General features: G+C 39.3%; 1 protein-coding gene across 5 annotated transcripts in view; it reads right to left on the reverse strand.

The window, feature by feature from the left end:
- Nucleotides 1-17,055, reverse strand: part of LOC111338391 (obscurin-like) — a 115,173-nt gene that overhangs the window by 18,461 nt on the left and 79,657 nt on the right. For all 5 annotated transcript variants that reach the window (XM_088745740.1, XM_088745738.1, XM_088745739.1 and 2 more), the window contains 28 exons: nt 16,624-16,702; nt 16,330-16,403; nt 15,941-16,222; nt 15,668-15,704; nt 15,091-15,383; nt 14,744-14,895; nt 13,930-14,140; nt 13,418-13,792; nt 12,792-13,091; nt 12,331-12,404; nt 11,358-11,551; nt 11,084-11,111; nt 10,714-10,964; nt 10,535-10,601; nt 10,094-10,197; nt 9,825-9,894; nt 9,570-9,662; nt 9,254-9,346; nt 8,866-8,916; nt 8,382-8,459; nt 7,936-7,977; nt 7,723-7,857; nt 7,267-7,377; nt 6,884-6,950; nt 6,586-6,788; nt 5,945-6,266; nt 3,928-4,206; nt 207-485 (listed from right to left, as the gene is read on the reverse strand). In XM_088745740.1, coding sequence (XP_088601866.1) covers nt 207-485; nt 3,928-4,206; nt 5,945-6,266; nt 6,586-6,788; nt 6,884-6,950; nt 7,267-7,377; nt 7,723-7,857; nt 7,936-7,977; nt 8,382-8,459; nt 8,866-8,916; nt 9,254-9,346; nt 9,570-9,662; nt 9,825-9,894; nt 10,094-10,197; nt 10,535-10,601; nt 10,714-10,964; nt 11,084-11,111; nt 11,358-11,551; nt 12,331-12,404; nt 12,792-13,091; nt 13,418-13,792; nt 13,930-14,140; nt 14,744-14,895; nt 15,091-15,383; nt 15,668-15,704; nt 15,941-16,222; nt 16,330-16,403; nt 16,624-16,702 — 4,344 coding nt within the window. The remainder of the gene's footprint in view (nt 1-206; nt 486-3,927; nt 4,207-5,944; nt 6,267-6,585; nt 6,789-6,883; nt 6,951-7,266; nt 7,378-7,722; nt 7,858-7,935; nt 7,978-8,381; nt 8,460-8,865; nt 8,917-9,253; nt 9,347-9,569; nt 9,663-9,824; nt 9,895-10,093; nt 10,198-10,534; nt 10,602-10,713; nt 10,965-11,083; nt 11,112-11,357; nt 11,552-12,330; nt 12,405-12,791; nt 13,092-13,417; nt 13,793-13,929; nt 14,141-14,743; nt 14,896-15,090; nt 15,384-15,667; nt 15,705-15,940; nt 16,223-16,329; nt 16,404-16,623; nt 16,703-17,055) is intronic.

Genomic DNA, 17,055 nt, shown 5'->3' on the forward strand with positions numbered 1-17,055 from the left:
ATTGTTTACACTTCGGGATCTAAAAGTGCAAATCGATAAAAAGTTACGATTTTCCGTTCATGGCATTTATCTACACTTGAAGATAGTGCACTAGTCACGAACTCTCACATAACATACATCTCACATAACACATACATCCGCATATATCAACATGTCATGACAAGTGCTATGGAAAGGTTGATCCGAATACCCGACACCATTCCCACCTTTCACAGTAAGAGTCACTGAGCACGTGTCCTCTCCAAAGTCGTTTTTCACCAGGCAGGTGTATTCTCCTTCGTCGGAGGTTTCAACATTTTCAATTTCTAGCTCGGAGAAGTCCTCTGCGATTTCAATAAGCACTCTTCCCTCATCCTTCAGCTCTTTTTTGCCTTTGTACCAAGTTCCAGTCGGGATGGGATTTCCAGAAATTTCACACTTGAAAGAAACCACATCCCCGACACTGACCGTTTGAGACTTGGGAGCTTTGTCGATTTTCGCTGGAGCTGAAAGTAAAACAGGCCAGATTGTCATTGGAAGATGGAAACTAAACTTGAACCAAATAACAGCGGTGTAATAATTGTATCCGTGAACCTTAAGTATCAAATTTTTTTCAACACTCCTTTACATTCTTCACCTATGGGCTTGAGAGAAAATGTCAGTGGACATTAACGAAATGTTTCTTGCAAAAATTCCAGTTTTAAACCAAGAATTAGTCGCAGCAGGTCAAATCATACGATGCAGTCTGTTTGAGAACCATGTAAAGAGTTTCTGCGCTTTCCTCGCATTTTTACCTCTCGATATCAGCATATCATTAGTTTCTGCGCTTTCCTCGCATTTTTACCTCTCGATATCAGCATATCATTAGTTTCTGCGCTTTCCTCGCATTTTTACCTCTCGATATCAGCATATCATTAGTCGCAATACTGATACAACCGCGCGAATAAACGAATCTACAACTTCAACTCTTTCGCGAAACTCTTCTTCTCTTAGTAACCTTAATGAGAGTGAAACACATTGCGAGAAAAGGAAAAATAATCACAATATCGACTTTGAACTATGAGTTATCTTCATGCCATTATTTCAATTATCACACTAAAAAAACATATAATTGTTTTATCTACTTATGGTAACCTCTCATTACATTTGTAATGAATTGCCCACACGATTATGGACAATTGGTAACAAATAATGTAAAAAGAACGTTTGTCTCTTGAAAACCAACTTATTAAAATCTTTATGACTTCACACAGAAACTTCAAACAGAAATTTAAAACAGACATCATGGCAAATCAGCTCAAAAGAATTGTACGAGGTCAACCATCTGGAATGTTCATCTTATCGTACAACGCGACAAAAATTTGCAAGAATAAAGATGTTTAAATTGACAAGTCAAAATAAAGTCAATTTGATTTATGATGAGTTCAGGAACTTGACAAGTAAAAAATAGCAAAAAGTCAGAGGCTCTCTAATTGATAAGATGGTCGATAAACAGTGAGCGAGCCATCAATTCAACAAATTAAAACTATTTTTCGAGGCTACGCAAGCCTTCATATTAGTCGACCACAGATGGGTCTTACTGTAGAGTACAGGCCAGTGATGTGATCTTCTCCAGTTCGACACAAGTTGTCCTATCAAGTTACAAAAGAAGGCGCCTGGATACGTTACTTCTCTTATTTAAAGACACCTGTTTTAACTTAAGTGTTTAGATTTAACATCCATCAGAATTTAGGCTGTTTAACGTTTCCAGGGCTGTTTGAACATAACATACGACATTATGAATTGGATGAATCTGCGACGACCTGTACAGAGAAATCTTTGAATAGACCTGTACCTCGGTGTCACGTGCATAAGTGATGTGGAAAATACTTACATTTCTATCCTCGCATAACCATGAAAAATACGTATAATGTTCAACCAAAAGAAAATTTCTCGCCCTAAGTAAGCCGTAAATGAGGCGCCAGAAAGGTTCCTTTAGATCTTCAAGTCATTTCACAACAAATGCGTTAACTAAGGTTGCTTATTGTCTGGTTTGCAGCGCAGGATAAAAGCCTTTTAACCATAATCTGCTGTTCCTTGCCATTTACAAGCCTTATCCTCTAAGCCACCAACGCCTCTTTAATGATGTTTTCAAATAAGCCCTTGAAAATCCAAAGTGTAATTTAGCAGTTCAACATAGAAAACAATTTATCGATTTTGTCATACAGCTAACATGAAGCCTTCCAGTAGTTTGAAGTCATATCGCCAAAATAACATATTTTGACCGAAAAACCAAGGTTTCAATATTAATGGTAGTGCTAAAGTGGGCCTGTCTCTTGCTACACGCAGTTAGCATTGTTCATATCATGAAAGTGAAGAACAGATGATCAACCACCGAACGCGTTTACAGCGCACCAGTTACAACGTGAAAATTGACCTTTTCAAGTTATGGATTAATATCATATTTGTAGCGCGATTCTCAAATGACAATCTATGACTTACTCTTTTTAGTGGGCATCCTCCAGTTAAGACTGATACCGGATAAATAATAATGTAAAGAAAAAATCCCGCTGCCAGAAAAAGTGCTATTTACTATAGAGATTTTAACCTATGATCCCTGCGTGTAATTTACTTATTTTGATAAGCTGGTTAATAAATGTAAATGGCCTTAAAAAAAGCTACCTTTAGATAAAAGGACCATACTTATGCCGCCAGATTAGCATGTCACGCAAGAAACATATCAACAACACATGTCTGTTCAGCTAATTTCAATTTACGTCTCTCGAATCTTTATTTTATCAGAGTCACTATGAAAAATCGAGTGTAAATAGAGGGTATAAGTGTTTTACTTCCTTATCTGAACAAAAGAACAGGCATTAGGGGAAATTGGTTTGGTCTACATATGCTGGAGATGTTTCAGATTCAACTCCATTAAGGTCGACCAAAGAAACTGTTTACGAGAAATCTATCTCACAATGTAACTTAATGTAAGCCGAAAAACACGAGCATACTGCGAGATCTTGGTGTAAGCCACTGTTAGGCCAACAAATGATCGGCGTCACAGTTTCGTAAGAGTCACTGTGTAACGCGAGTGTAACAAAAGGCAGTTAGAGTTATCTTCAAAAGGATCAACATTCCTTTTAAGGGTGGCGCGGCCAAAACCATCCGATGACGGCCAATCGTGTTGAAAAATTCTACTATCAATTTAACCCAGCATCAGTTGTATTTTAACATCTCAGCACTACAAGTCAAAGCATAAACTTTAGCTGAGTTCTTCAAGTAGTTCATATATGAAGAAATTATGGCATAATCGATACTGATGTTAATCAGCTAGGCACCCTGCCGTCCAGCTTAACTTAACCGTCACAAGACCCTTTAAAAGAGCATTCGAAATGTTAACCACAAAATTCCAAGGACTTTTCATATGGGCACAAAATAAACTTGTTCCTCAGTTCCGTCTCCGTGTGAGAATAAAATGAATATTTAATACAAAAGAACGAGCAGATTGAAAACAAGGCTCACTGTCGTTGAAATGTATGAACAACATTAGGACGTCAAAACAATACCAAGGCTGCCCTCTCGGCACAAGAGGCATTGGTCGAGTTAATGGAGCATTTCTCGTGACCTCGATTACTGACTAATGAATAAGACGCAGGCACAAAAGCGAACTTTGATGTATAACTTTGGAACGATTGATCCATATTGCATCCACAAGGAAGTGTCGTGAAAAAAAAAGCAATTAAAGAACAAAGGCCAAATTTTAGTAAGCTTCTGCTGAGCTTTGAAGTAAATTTGCATGTCAAAGTTAAAAATAACCCGTGTACATTCCTACGACACTATTTGCGCTTTCAATAATTATCGTACATAGTGAAAACATCCACGACAGGACAAATTTTAATGACACTTAGCAGTCAACCATAAAAGAGCCGCAAAGAAAACAAAGATCAGTTAAATGGATGAGGGACTTACCATTTACTATGAGCTCAGCACTTGTGGAAGCCATTCCGTTTTCATTCGTGGCTGTGCATTTGTATTCTCCTTCGTCTTCGGCACTTGTTTCGGAAATTTTCAGAGTAACAAGGTCTCCGTTACTGAGAAAGTCAAATCTTCCCCCTTTCTTGATTTTGTCATCATCTACAAACCATTCTATGTCTGGGAAAGGATCTCCTTCCACTCGACAGCGCAGACTGGCAGGTTGGCCGACACAAACTTCGATGTCTTCAAGTTCCTCTGTAAACTTCGGCTGAGCTACGGGGTCAAAGTGATACTTATTGTAACAAAAAAATTTGTTTTATGTTTGAGTGGTCCAATATTTGTCGGATGTCTTACGTCTGTGAATGACTTCATCACGATTCAATTTAGTTTGCAGATGAAAACGCTCTAAAGATGGTACATCAGAATTGCATTTTACCATTTCAGTTGTACTGGATAAATTATGGTTGTCACTGTTGGATGTACGTACTATTAATTCTTACTTTTCAAAGTTACTCATAACCTATTTTCTTCGGAACCTTCTGCTAACAAAATACTCAACTAAAGAAGTCTTCAACGCGAACATCACAAAAAAATAACTGCGTCTCTGTTACCTCGTCGCCTTCTCGGTCGCCCTTCGTTTCGTTCGCTCGCCGAATGTTCGCGAATTCGTGATGTTCTCTCGTATGATCGAGTCCCAGAGGCTGATGAAGACACATAGCTTCGAGAGGATGAAAGGGTTGGCCGTGAAGACATTTGAAAACCGACTTCACCCGAAAACAGTTCGTGCCTTTTTTGAAATAATACACTGTGTGACTCCAACTAAGTCAATTATTTTGCATCAAATAACCCTTTCGAGTATAGAGCATAAATTCATAATTTCCACCGATGAGCGATGTGAATTCCACTGCATTAATCACTTACAGATGAAAAACAGAATTACCATAATTAATATTCCCAGTAATTCAGAACCAACGAGGCGCGACCGAAGGATAAGGATGCTAACCATGTATACTATTGTTTGAAACAATACCTTTTAAACCGCTTAAATTGATTGTGGCGTTATCATTTGAGAGTACACTGCGATTGAAGTTTTATGAATTTTTTGCCCTGAAATTTATTTATTTTCTGTTATCATAACCCATCCCACGGAGTCGCGAGATCATTGAACCGTTCCAAGAGCGAAAGTCGAGCCAAGGTTTATAATCCTTTAAGAACATTATTATGTAGCACTTAGAAACAAGCAGAAATTGTCAAGATTCATCGCATTTAGAGATTAAAGCATTTTACATTGTTAATTGAATCCTTAAACAAAGAATACCTCGACTTGCGTGAATGGAGAGACAACAAAACTGGCTTTAACTTTTTTTAAAGTTGTTAATCCAAAGACTCGTGTTTGTTTGGAGATATTCATAGACACAAGGTGAGGGGGATCAAAGGTAAATTTATTTCGCCGTCAGGTCACGTTGTGACAAAACCAACATTTAGTGTTTTTTTTTTTTTTTAATTTAATCCAAAATGAAACATCTGAGATCCCAAGAGTATCAAATAGCTAATGAAAGAGGTAAAATAAATATCTATCACGAGAAATTGATGAACATTCGATCATATTTTGCGAGTATACCAAGACACTCTTTTTAAACATATTCAAAATAATGAACCTGATGTTAGTTATGTCAGCAATGTAATTTCGATTAATGTTAGCATTGTAAATGGTATCTGATTATAAAATAGGATTTCATCGTAAGCAGCTCATTCTAAGTAATGTATCGCAAGTGATGTACTGAAGCTTGTGTGTTGTAATAGAGCTTATGTAATGTTAGTAACAAATGTCCTAAAATGAAGAAAAAAGTCACGTCGTGTAGACTCGCCAAATCGAACAGCGCTTAAAACTAAGATTACTGCTTCCTGGATCTATTAAGCCTACTAGTTACTCAAAAAGTAGACATCACTTGCGTTCATTTGCATTTATCATTTATTGTCGGCTGAAGGAATGAATGAAAAACATATTTACCTTCTCCAGTTTCTTTGAGCCGTTGCAGCTCCGGTTCGGACGCTTCTGAACTCAAATCTTGTGGAATATCATCCTCTAAACCAGCTTCCAGCTCTAGCTGAATTTGAGCACCCGCAATCTGGTCTTCAAATCCTCTTTCTAGCAACCAGCTTCCAGGAACCCAGCCCTCTTTGGTTTCTCTGTCTTTGACCGTTTGCACGAAGTAGAGATCTCGGCCTGAGCGGAGCACCCGTACTTGTTCACCGCGGCCGATTACCCGCTCATGTGTATCTCTTTCCAGTGTTTCTTCGGACAAGTGATAGGTGCCTCCTAGTTGAATGTTCTACGAGCAACAATCATGCGTGAATCGTGAGCTTCTAATTGCAACTTGAAACCTCCTTAGTGATCATCTGACAGGCACACGCCTCCCTATGGTCCACTGAGACAGACCACATTGTAAAACAGACTATTTCTCTTATCAAAAATGTCCCTAAAAAAAGGCCACGCCCAATCAGTCAAACTGTCTCTGTATCCAACTAAATTAACCCTGGAAATTCAACGAGCGAATGGCAGGTTGCTATGTTACTTTAAAGAGAAGAAGAAAGCAGCTGGCAACAAACCGAAAAACTACGTACGTGATTCGATCCTATCATTTCTCTTACCAGACGTTGAGGTTCAGGCGAGTCTGGTGGTGTGATGGCCACGTACTGTTTTTCAAGCTCAGCAATCAAATGCGAGTAAGAAGGACTGGTGATAGTTTCTTTGACTGTAGTCACCAGATTTCCCTCTGTAGATGAAGCACTCGGTAACTGAACTTCAAGTTCACCAAACATCAGAGATGGTGCAACAGCAGTAATTAGTGATTCTGAAAGAGTTAAGCGTTTGTGAGCCGAGGAAACGAAAACAAACAAAAAGAAACGAAAAGAAAACGGGAAAAATCTGTTTTAAACTTGAACTTACTTTCACTCAGATGTAATAGCCTTTTAATTTCTCGAACCCAGACCTGTTTGGACCACTCGGTCTTTGTCTGAAATAGCAGAGGCAGAAAACAATTTCCACCAATTAAGACTTAGAAATAAATTCACTTTTTCTCTCGCTATCGCTTTAAGACGCTCTGTATTTAGCTCCGGCATTGTGAGTCCAATATTATCACTATAAAAATCCATCACAGTCGACTTACAAACGACTCTACACTTACAACCGATGAAGATTTCAACCGAGGCTGTTGAACCCTCAGTCACTTTTCAGGAACACCCTTACCCGTACGATTACACCACAAGAATAGCAGACAGTTTTTGCCTTCTCCCTTGAACATCATTCACAAAGCAGCTGTATCATCTTACCTCAAAGGTATGGAGTACCAGAGCAGTGGTGATGGAAGTACCCACCCACACCATGAACTGACGGGCACCACCTTCAACATGTTCAGTCAGACCAACATTACCACTTGTCAGCTAAAGAATAAGAATGTGGCTTATTAACTTACAATTTTAACGAACGACGATAGGACCGTGTTACCAAGTATTTACTACCATTTTGATGAACAAGAATTTCACCGACCTTAAAATGAGTGATCAAACAAATATCAGTGAATCACGGTAACAAATATCAGTGAATCACGGTCACAAATATCAGTGAATCACGGTAACAAATACAGTAACCAAACTAATGGAATATAACGATAGAAAAAAATGAGCAAGGGCGTGGCTCGGGCAATATTTCTTATTGTTTCTACTTGTAAAAAGTTGGACAAAAATCCGAGAGGAGTTTGAAAGTTTAAACAGTTGGTGATATCATACCTTCAGCACGTTTTTAAAGATGAACTTTCTTCCTCCTTCTTTTCTTTTCGTGTTTACAATTCCTTTCTCGAACAAGAACAAGTCCCGCTCTTTTCCTTTTCCTCGAGCTTTCTCTTCCCAGAATAGCACCACCTCCTACAAAATAAGACGACCTACATCTTCAGTAATTCTTGTAAGAAAAGAGGTTAACATAAAAGTTATAACAAAGCTTACCTGGCGGATGAGTCTCCCGAGACTTTCAAGCGGAACCTCACCCTACAGAGTGACAATGGAATGAATAAGGAATTTTATTACACGACTCGGGCAGTCAGAGGGCCAATAACTAAAATTAACCAATCAAAATGCTCTATTGCCGGTCAATATTCAAGACCTCGGGCCGATATTCTCCCAGTACAGCCCTCGCGCTTGGTTAATAAGATGTATATAATATAATTGGGACAGGTTTTTGTGAATCAAGTAAGGTTCTCCGTCTGACGGTCTGAGAGTACGAAAAAAGAAAATAACAAACGAACGTAAACGAACGCGGAACAGAAGTAGCATGGATGAATGTCATATCTGCATTAAACATTACATAGACACACTGCTAGCAAAAGTGGGGGTGGCTGATTGTGGGAGTCTAAGAGTTTTTTTTTTTGTGAAGCGCCGAGTTAATTACTTACATTGTATCCCTCGATGTAGGATTTTTGTGTCGCTTCATTTGCTCGTCGGGATAGACTAGCTAGGAATTCAAGAGCCGCCTGTCGAGAAAATTAGAAATGGAATTATGGACTTGAAATCGTTTGAGTGACATAGAATTCAAAGAGCAAGTTGTCAAAATACGGTCTTAACAAGTACCATGCTCTCCTCCATACCAGTGTTGCTTTCGAAGAGATAAAGAGCGTAAGGCATTGGGAGTGGGGGGGGGGGGGGGGGTTGGTGGGGTGGTGTTGGGCTGGGATTGAGAGGATGGGTTAAAAATTCCGACCGATAGAATACAATAGTTGATCATTATTTTAGGCTGTTATCGACGTGATCATTTTTGTGCAAGAGTCCCGCAGATCAGTGACGACGATCGTATTTCTATCTATTCACCTAGACACCATTGTTGGCTGGGTTTGTGATGGCAAAGCTAGTTGTGGCTTAATTGAAAAATAAGGAACTAACCTGAAAATCTGAGTGCTGCAGATTGGCACGTACAGTGAACTTGAGCAATTCCTTTGTTAAAATAATAAAAACCAACGTTTTGAATGTAATATCGATGTTACCTTAAAATGGACGCACATCGATATAACAGACTGACAAGGAGGTACCTAAGCCACTAATTGTAAGTACCAAACTCTCAAACAATTTCTCGATAAAAAGTAAACACCAAATTAATTTACAAATAAAACCGCAAAAAAATAAAATTATTAATGATAAAAATCAGCAACAGAAGGTAATAAAAAAAAGTAAAAAAAGTAAAAGGATTTGAAGATAGGTGCTTTCAGCAAAACTTAGGAAAAACTTCTGTACTTCAAATCAATGTAAGGTATTAGTGATCATTCTCTCTTACCTTAAGAAGCAGGACGTATTCATCAAGGTGCTGTGCTGGTTTTTTAAGGTACTCTGTGAGGGACATAGCATCTTTTGTGTCTTCCTGGAACTCCTGTTGATGTTGGAACAATTATCGTTCATTAGATTCAGCACACAGCAGTACGTTAACAGGCCTTGGTTTAAAGGCAGTTAACATTATTTCAGCTTTTTTACCTTGAATGTACTTTAAGCTAAAATGCAGCTGGCGTGGGCTTTTACTTGTATATTATCACTGTGAATTATTATTTGTACGAGTGAATCTAATTGACGAAAGAGGGTTTTAATGAAATACTCACCGTCCAAAACCCTTGTGTTTCCTCACTCTCCAACTTTTCATTTGCCAACGGTCTTCCCTCAAGGAACTTGATGTACATTTCAAATTTTGTTTTCTAAAAAAATCACGAAATGGCAACGTTTCTGGTCAAAATGTTGCTTGTATTAATATTGAACGTTAAGACGAAGCCAATTGTACAAAGGTAACTTACTGTCGATGAGAAAGAATAGTTACTAATACTTCCAAAGATCGCCCGCTTTACGAAAATATCACTTACGTGTCTCAAAATAACCTTTGGTAAGTCATCTGGACTCTTTGCACAAGCCTCCAGTTCGTGCAGGAATTGTCTGGAGAAAGAACGGATGCGTCAGAAGAGTGACAATCATAAATATCAAGTGTTTTAGGTGGAGATAGCACTTAAAGCTTGACAGTGACGTATTCTATCGTCTGAAAGTCGACAATTTAACTCCACTAATACTACAAATACGCAAAATATGAATCATGAGTCGCACAGAGTTAGAGGAATGAGTACCGCAAAATTGTTACCTTGCGTGAAATCCGTATATTTCCTTGATATTGGAAAACACAGCATCCTCATGTTCAACAACTTCGTCGGGAATATCTGCTGCATCAAGTTCAGCTAAATGACTCTATAAAAACCAAACAAAACAGATCATCCTTCACGTGACCAGTTTCTTTTAATTCAGTGACACCACGTCACTCGAAAGAAAGGGATTTAGCAAATGAGTGGGGGCCTTCTGAGCGAGGATAATATTCAATTTCCACTGCAAAACGAGACAACAGCTTCAGTACAACAATTCTGCTTATATCACTTGCTTGTTCATCATCGCCGGTGTTTCTCAGCAGAGCTCCTGGTAGGTGTAAAAGTTGAGGTAACTCAACCCCGACACTTCCCCAACTAGGTGATTTGCAAACAGGATTTACATCACCCTTGATGTCAAACTCTTAGAAAGCGGCTGCCCTTACCTCAACAACAGTTCGGAGGTCGTTGACGTACTTCCTTTCAGATTCTATCAGTTCGTTTAGCACGAATCTAAGAGAACAAATCTTAGTGTAAGACATATCGTTAATCAAGGATAATTAAAATGTATTGGTACAGTGGGGAGAAAATTGACACCGAATATTGTCCACAATTCTTCTCTTACTCTCGCTGAATGAGCGCCTCCCTCTCTTTCCCTTTAGCAGTCTTTGGGGCCTTCTTCACATCTTCCTCAGGGGCCCTTATGATAAAGACCCTCGGTAACCACCCGACAGCGCCAGTGGGAATAACGCAGACCATCGAGCTCTCCAAGCCTACGTCATCAAGGATCTCTAACATGTCTCCCTCATTTACCGAGACCTCATCAGAGGCCTGGGCCGGGTAGTTGGTGATACACACAAACTTCTGTTTCTCTCCCTGAAAAAAAAGGAGCCAAAGCTTGTGAATTTGGATATCAAAATAAAGTAAGAAAGAAATAGGTAAAAAAAAAAAATCATATATTGCAAAGGGAGAAATAAAAAAAAAAAAAAACTTACTCTCATTAGTATGTCTGTGGTTTCATCCCTTAAAAGTAAAAGTATCGATTAGCTGCATTAATTCAAGATTTTGTGCAACCTAAGTGAGCACCTTCACCGCATTAGTAATCATACTAAATAAACTGACTTTGTGATGAGTCAAATGAAAGACATCAAGGTAACTTTTTGTGCCGTCTAGAGGTTGTCTTTGTGCTCTTGAAAGGCTAATGATTACTCATCAAGCTGAAAACTAATATCAAGTTAAACACGTAAACAAACTTAAGTTGACACTTACCCATCTTCGTCTCTCTTCAGGCATGTGTGACGTACAAATCCAATCTCTGACCCACGTGACACCCGTCTGACCAACCAGAACTCAGGTCTGCTGGTATCTAGTACTTCGACTTTGTCGCACTTCTTAAGGAATTTGTTTCCAGTCTCTTCTGAGTAGAAGTCCTCAATTGCCGTGTATAGTTTGAGCGTGAGAACCTGAGGAGGAGGTGAGGTAAGAAAACCATGAAATGGCCAAGAATTATCTTCACAAACATTTGTACATTGAAGTTTCCTTTAACTCTTTAGTGACTTTGCTGAATATTTGGGAGGGCGAAATCTTCTTCCCTTTAGATAAATCAAGGACTAAATATTGATTGCCGAATATTCAGTTTAGAAGGCAGTGTGGCCGAGTGGTCAGCGTGTCGGACTCGCAATCCGTCGCTACCGGGTTCGAGTCCCGCCCTGACCACTACCTGGATTTGTTTCACGGTAGCTCCGAATTCAAATCATCGGCGATGCTTGTAAATAACCAACTGGTTTGCCTTCGGCCAGATGGGATTCTTCATAATGTTATTTTCAATTTGAATTGTTTGTTTCAGTTGTTGGATGGAAAACCTGTAAACTAGTTTTCAGCTAGGTGTTTCTCCATCTTAAATAATAATAATAATAATAATAATAATAATAATAATAACAATTATTATTATTATTAATATTATTATTATTATTAATATTATTATTATTATTATTATTATTAGTATGTTTAAGTAACTTCTCTTAAAGTTCCCCAATCAATTAATATCGACTTCCTCCCCCCTTTTACCCCTTAAGGTGAATGGCGACTAATTTCTCGCCGCTATCTGACCTATGAATCAAACATAAAGATTATGAGAAAAAATAACGGATCACCAACTAACTGTTACACGCATTCTCCTGGCTCGTACCATAATGAATGAAGAAAAGAATTATGAATACACAGGACTTATTGAAACTCTCACCTCTTCAACTCTTGACAGGCCTGAGTTCTTACGCGGAGGTTTTTCTCCAGCAAAGGGTGACAATTGATCGGCTCCTACAATAAAGGAAACGAATAAGCTCCTTCTTTCCAACCTCAAAGTTTATGAATAAAAAGATCATGTCTCAGAAAGCATTTTCAGATTATCAACAAATTTAGTTGCGCTCTATGGGCTGAAAGGTATATGGTGCTGCACACCTCAGTAACTGTGAAATTGTGGTCTGGAAAGTATTCTTAAGTTTGAAAAGAAAAAAGTAATTGAAAAACAACAATAAATTGAATTTGCAATCTTGAATAACTTCCCTTTAATGCTCTTGTAAGGAGCGGAGACGATTTCCTCGGAAACAATATCAACCAAACACTATTTGCACCCTAATTCTGTGGAAGTTCTTCCTCCTTTATATCTCAAACAATCCCTTTTATTACACTTTCTACCTTACACACCTTCAACAAATAGCACTCCAGTAGAGGACACTTCTCCCAGATCATTTTTGGCAACTACTTTATACATTCCAGCATCTTCAAACTTGCCTTCTGTTATCAGAATAGAGAACAAGTCTCTCTCCTGCAAAACTTTGATGTGCGGAAACTGTTCACCACTGATCTTTTTGCCGTCTTTGAACCAAGTGACTGTCGGGGTAGGCTTTCCACGCACGCGCACATCAAACCTAGCTGCACTGCTATCTTCGATGGAGCGATCGGTTAGCGGCGCTGTGAATGAAGGCGCTTCACTTTGTCCAAGCGCTGAGGGTAAACAAATAAAATAGTAAGTCATTGAGGGGGGTCTGGTGCAGAATAGTTTCTTCCACTCTTATGACATTTGTTTGCAGCAGATTTAGCAAAACATTTCAGTAAACATCGAACATGTCATTCCATATCTGTTCATTCTGAGTTATGTCGACGTTCTACAGATCATCGGAAGCGTCTTTATTTTGCTTCTAACATAGTATTTTCAAAGTCGTCATTATCTTCCACGAAGTCTCATTTGAGGAATATTTGAAGCACATACACATAACCCCGAAACAAAATCCTATGAACTGGCGTCGTGCCCATTGCTTTTTTTCATTTACCTTTGACCGAAAGTTTTGCTTGACAGGCAACAGATCCCCCCATGTTGGAAGCCACACAACGATACTCGCCCTCGTCCTCCACGGCCACTTTGTTGATGAGAATGGAATAGTTTCCAGTCTGCGAATCTTTGATAAACTTCACTCTTGAGTCTTCCTTCACAAGATCTCCATTCCTGTACCATGAGACTTCCGGTTCCGGTATGCCTCTCGACTTGACAGTAAAGTATACAGTGTCCCCGACAAAGACATCGTTGTTGCTAAGCTCTTGTTGGAATTCTGGCTCGCAGACGCTGTCACGTGATCTTCGACGTTCCATTCGGGCGTTTAACTTTACAAGTTGTTCGTCATCTTGGGATGAAGATTCTGACATTGACTCTAAGTTGAGAATAATCAGAAGAAGAATTAAAGGGGCATCCAGTGATAAAAGTACTGAGAGTTGCCAATCAAATATTTTCTTCCGGGAGGAATAGAGCTTGATTTGGTAATACCTGAGACGATTCGATTATACTCACCTTCCACTAGGACTTCAGCCGAACACGAAGCAATGCCCCAGTTATTGAGCAGCACGCATTTATAAATTCCTTCGTCATCGACAGTGACTGACTGAATGTCCAAGGTGTGTTGCTCGCCCGCTGATGATTGAGTGAATCGAGGCTGAGAGCGGATCAGGTCATTGTCTTTGAACCACTCGATGTTGTCAATGGGCTCAGGACCGGAAGTCACCTTAACGAGGCAATGAAACAAATCTATATTAGAGTCAAATATGTCCTGTTACCCCTTTCAGCAGTTATTCTTTGCCAGCTGTTCATGTTAGATTTGAGAATAACCGCCTCCTGGTTAGCTCAATAGGTTAGAGCGCCGGATTGTGTTGTGCGGGAGGTCGAGGGTTCGAGTCTCGGCCGGAGCAATACTCATGGTCTTAAAATAATTGAGGAGAATTTGCTACCTTTCTATAATATCAATGAAATGGATAGATATTCTAGTCTTCTCGGATAAGGACGAATAAATAGAGGTCCCGTCTCCTGCAAGGTTAGGGGTAGGAGACGTTAATTTCCCACGCACGAGATAAATGTGTGATGGATGTTCTCCCCTGGGGTGGGATGTGTTGGGGGAAAAGGTGAGGTCGTTACATGGACTAAAGCGGCTGCCAGAGGCGCCTGATAATGCTGACGTCCGTTCTCAACCTTAGTAACACTGCAGACCTTAGCAATTCAGCCTACGCTGCTATTAAGGTATCGAATCATTCATTCACTCACTCACTCACTTACTTTCACTCACTCAACCCTATTAATAAAAACCCGTGAATAATAAAATATGTTATTTTACCTCCAAAGTGACATTTTCACCATCGTTAACCTCGATATCCCCCAGAGGGGAGAGGATTGTCGGTTTAGCACCACTCTTTGACCTGGATGGCCGTTTTGTCACTGGGAAGCCTGGGGCTGTGCCATCGGTACTTTCTTTAAAATCTACTAATTCTAAACACAAAGAGAACAGTAATTATTTCACTAGCATTCTTATGTAGAAGAACATCCCGAGAGCGTTATAATCTTCTAACTCATAACAAAATTCCCACCTACATTAGCTTTAGGAAGCGTGAAGCGCCATTTGGGTACACGGACGCTTAAAACATAATTTGAAAATCATTTACATTTCAGCAAAGCAACACCGACCTTCCACAGCTAACTTCGCCTCACAGGACTGTGTTCCAGCCTTGTTAGATATAACACACTTGTAAATCCCTTGATCCTGAATCTCAACAGGGGAAATCTTCAGCGAACAGTGTTCTCCATCAGACGACATCTTCAACCGCTTTCCATACTTGATCGGCTCGTTGTCTTTAAACCAGCGAATCTGCAGTGGTTGGCTGCCAGCGGCTATTATTTCTAACTGTGCAGTGGAATTCTTTACCACACAGATGTCGGTACATTCTTGGACAAATTCGGGGGCCATTTGGGAAAGGCGACTGAGGTTGAAAACATGGCAAAAATGCAAAAATGTTGAGGTATTACTTAGTTAAAATAAAGACGATTGCAGTCATTTCTCCTCACTAACCAAGATCCAAGATTTTTTTTTGTGCAGGCGAAATAAGTTAACTCGGTTAATTTTAAGGGACGAGTGTGATTAAAAACCAATCATAAAAAAGAAGGCAAAGTGGGAACAAGTGCTATTCATGTAGATATGAATTTTAAGATCAATTTGAGCATAATGTGTAAAACCTTTTTCAAGCAAAAAACATGTTTGTCTCACCCGCGGTTCATTACTGTCTGTGGAACTTTGACTTTCTCTGTAAAAATAAACGTCAAAAATGATAAGCTTATCAAAAAAGACCATTTCAATTTCTTCCATTGTATACTGCCCCCTTTTCCTTAACCATTTTTTAACACCGAAACCCCTAAGAATTATTTTGTCTAATAAGTTTGTTAAAGCACAAAGCTGTTGTCATTGAAGACGTTAGATATATTAAGCCGCATTACAAGTCAGCTTATGAAACCATACTGCTTTACAACACTAAGAGGATACCTTCAACAAGCACTTCACAATCAGTAGACACTGATCCCGCATCATTGGCAGCAACACAACGGTACACTGCCTCATCTTTGACTGACATATTGAAGATGTTAACTGCTTGCATCTCACCAGCGGAGATAATAGTAATATGATGGTCCTCTTTCAAAGCATGGTCGTCTTTGTACCACGTGACCTCGGCCTTGCACTCGAGGGGAACTCGAACGTCTAGCGTCAGATTGTCACCTTCTTTAACCTGTTTGTCTTGAAGCTCTAACAAGAAAACTGGTTTTGGAACTAGAGGGAAAGAAACGAAACAAAAATCAACACAACGCATCTGTGTTTAAGGCCTCGACCAAGAGTTGAAGTTGGAGTAAAAGATAATTTTTGACCTTTTGCCTGACCTGATTTCATTACAGACTTTGGTTTTGGTGCAGTTGGGGGCGCCACCTTCCTGTCAGCAGGTTTCGGCGTCTCCCTAGGATGGGTAAAAAGGACAAGAAATTAGCAGAGAGGAGCTGCAGAAAATCACGAATAAAAATGATTTACAAAGCTAGAAGAGTAAATATAAGAAAAAAGCAAAACGACAGCGATAAAATTAGAACAAAAACTCCGTTAGGAATTGTGCTATTGACAATCCAGCTAATTTTCTATCGTACGCCATTTGAGAATGAGCAGGATACCCCATCATATCTTACGTTGTTCGAGGTCCGTCCTTAGATTGTAACTCATCTTCCGAAGTTTCCTCACTTTCACCTCCTGTTGATTCTTCAAGGCCTGTGTAAAATGAACAGACTTACAATGTCATCAAAAATGCCTCGAATTCAATAAAGTTCTTCAATTTTAATTCCTTAGAAAAGATAACAGAGGGTCTTACTAAGTTTTACTACGTTTTTTATTAATAGTCCATTTTACAGTTGTGTGCTTGGTTGCCAAGCCTTTGAACAGGAGTGAGGCTAGAGATGACCTTGTTATGATACAAACCTTGCTACCTTTCAAATGTAAATCACTTTGTTATCATGCTAACTAGATACAGGTCTCTATCACAACAAGATCATCTTTAGCCTCACTCTGAATCAAAGGCTTGGCAACTAAGTACACAACTGTAAAATGGCCTATTGACTTTTCGT

The sequence above is a fragment of the Stylophora pistillata genome, chromosome 14 (assembly GCF_964205215.1).
Source record: "Stylophora pistillata chromosome 14, jaStyPist1.2, whole genome shotgun sequence".
Taxonomy (NCBI): Eukaryota; Metazoa; Cnidaria; class Anthozoa; order Scleractinia; family Pocilloporidae; genus Stylophora; species Stylophora pistillata.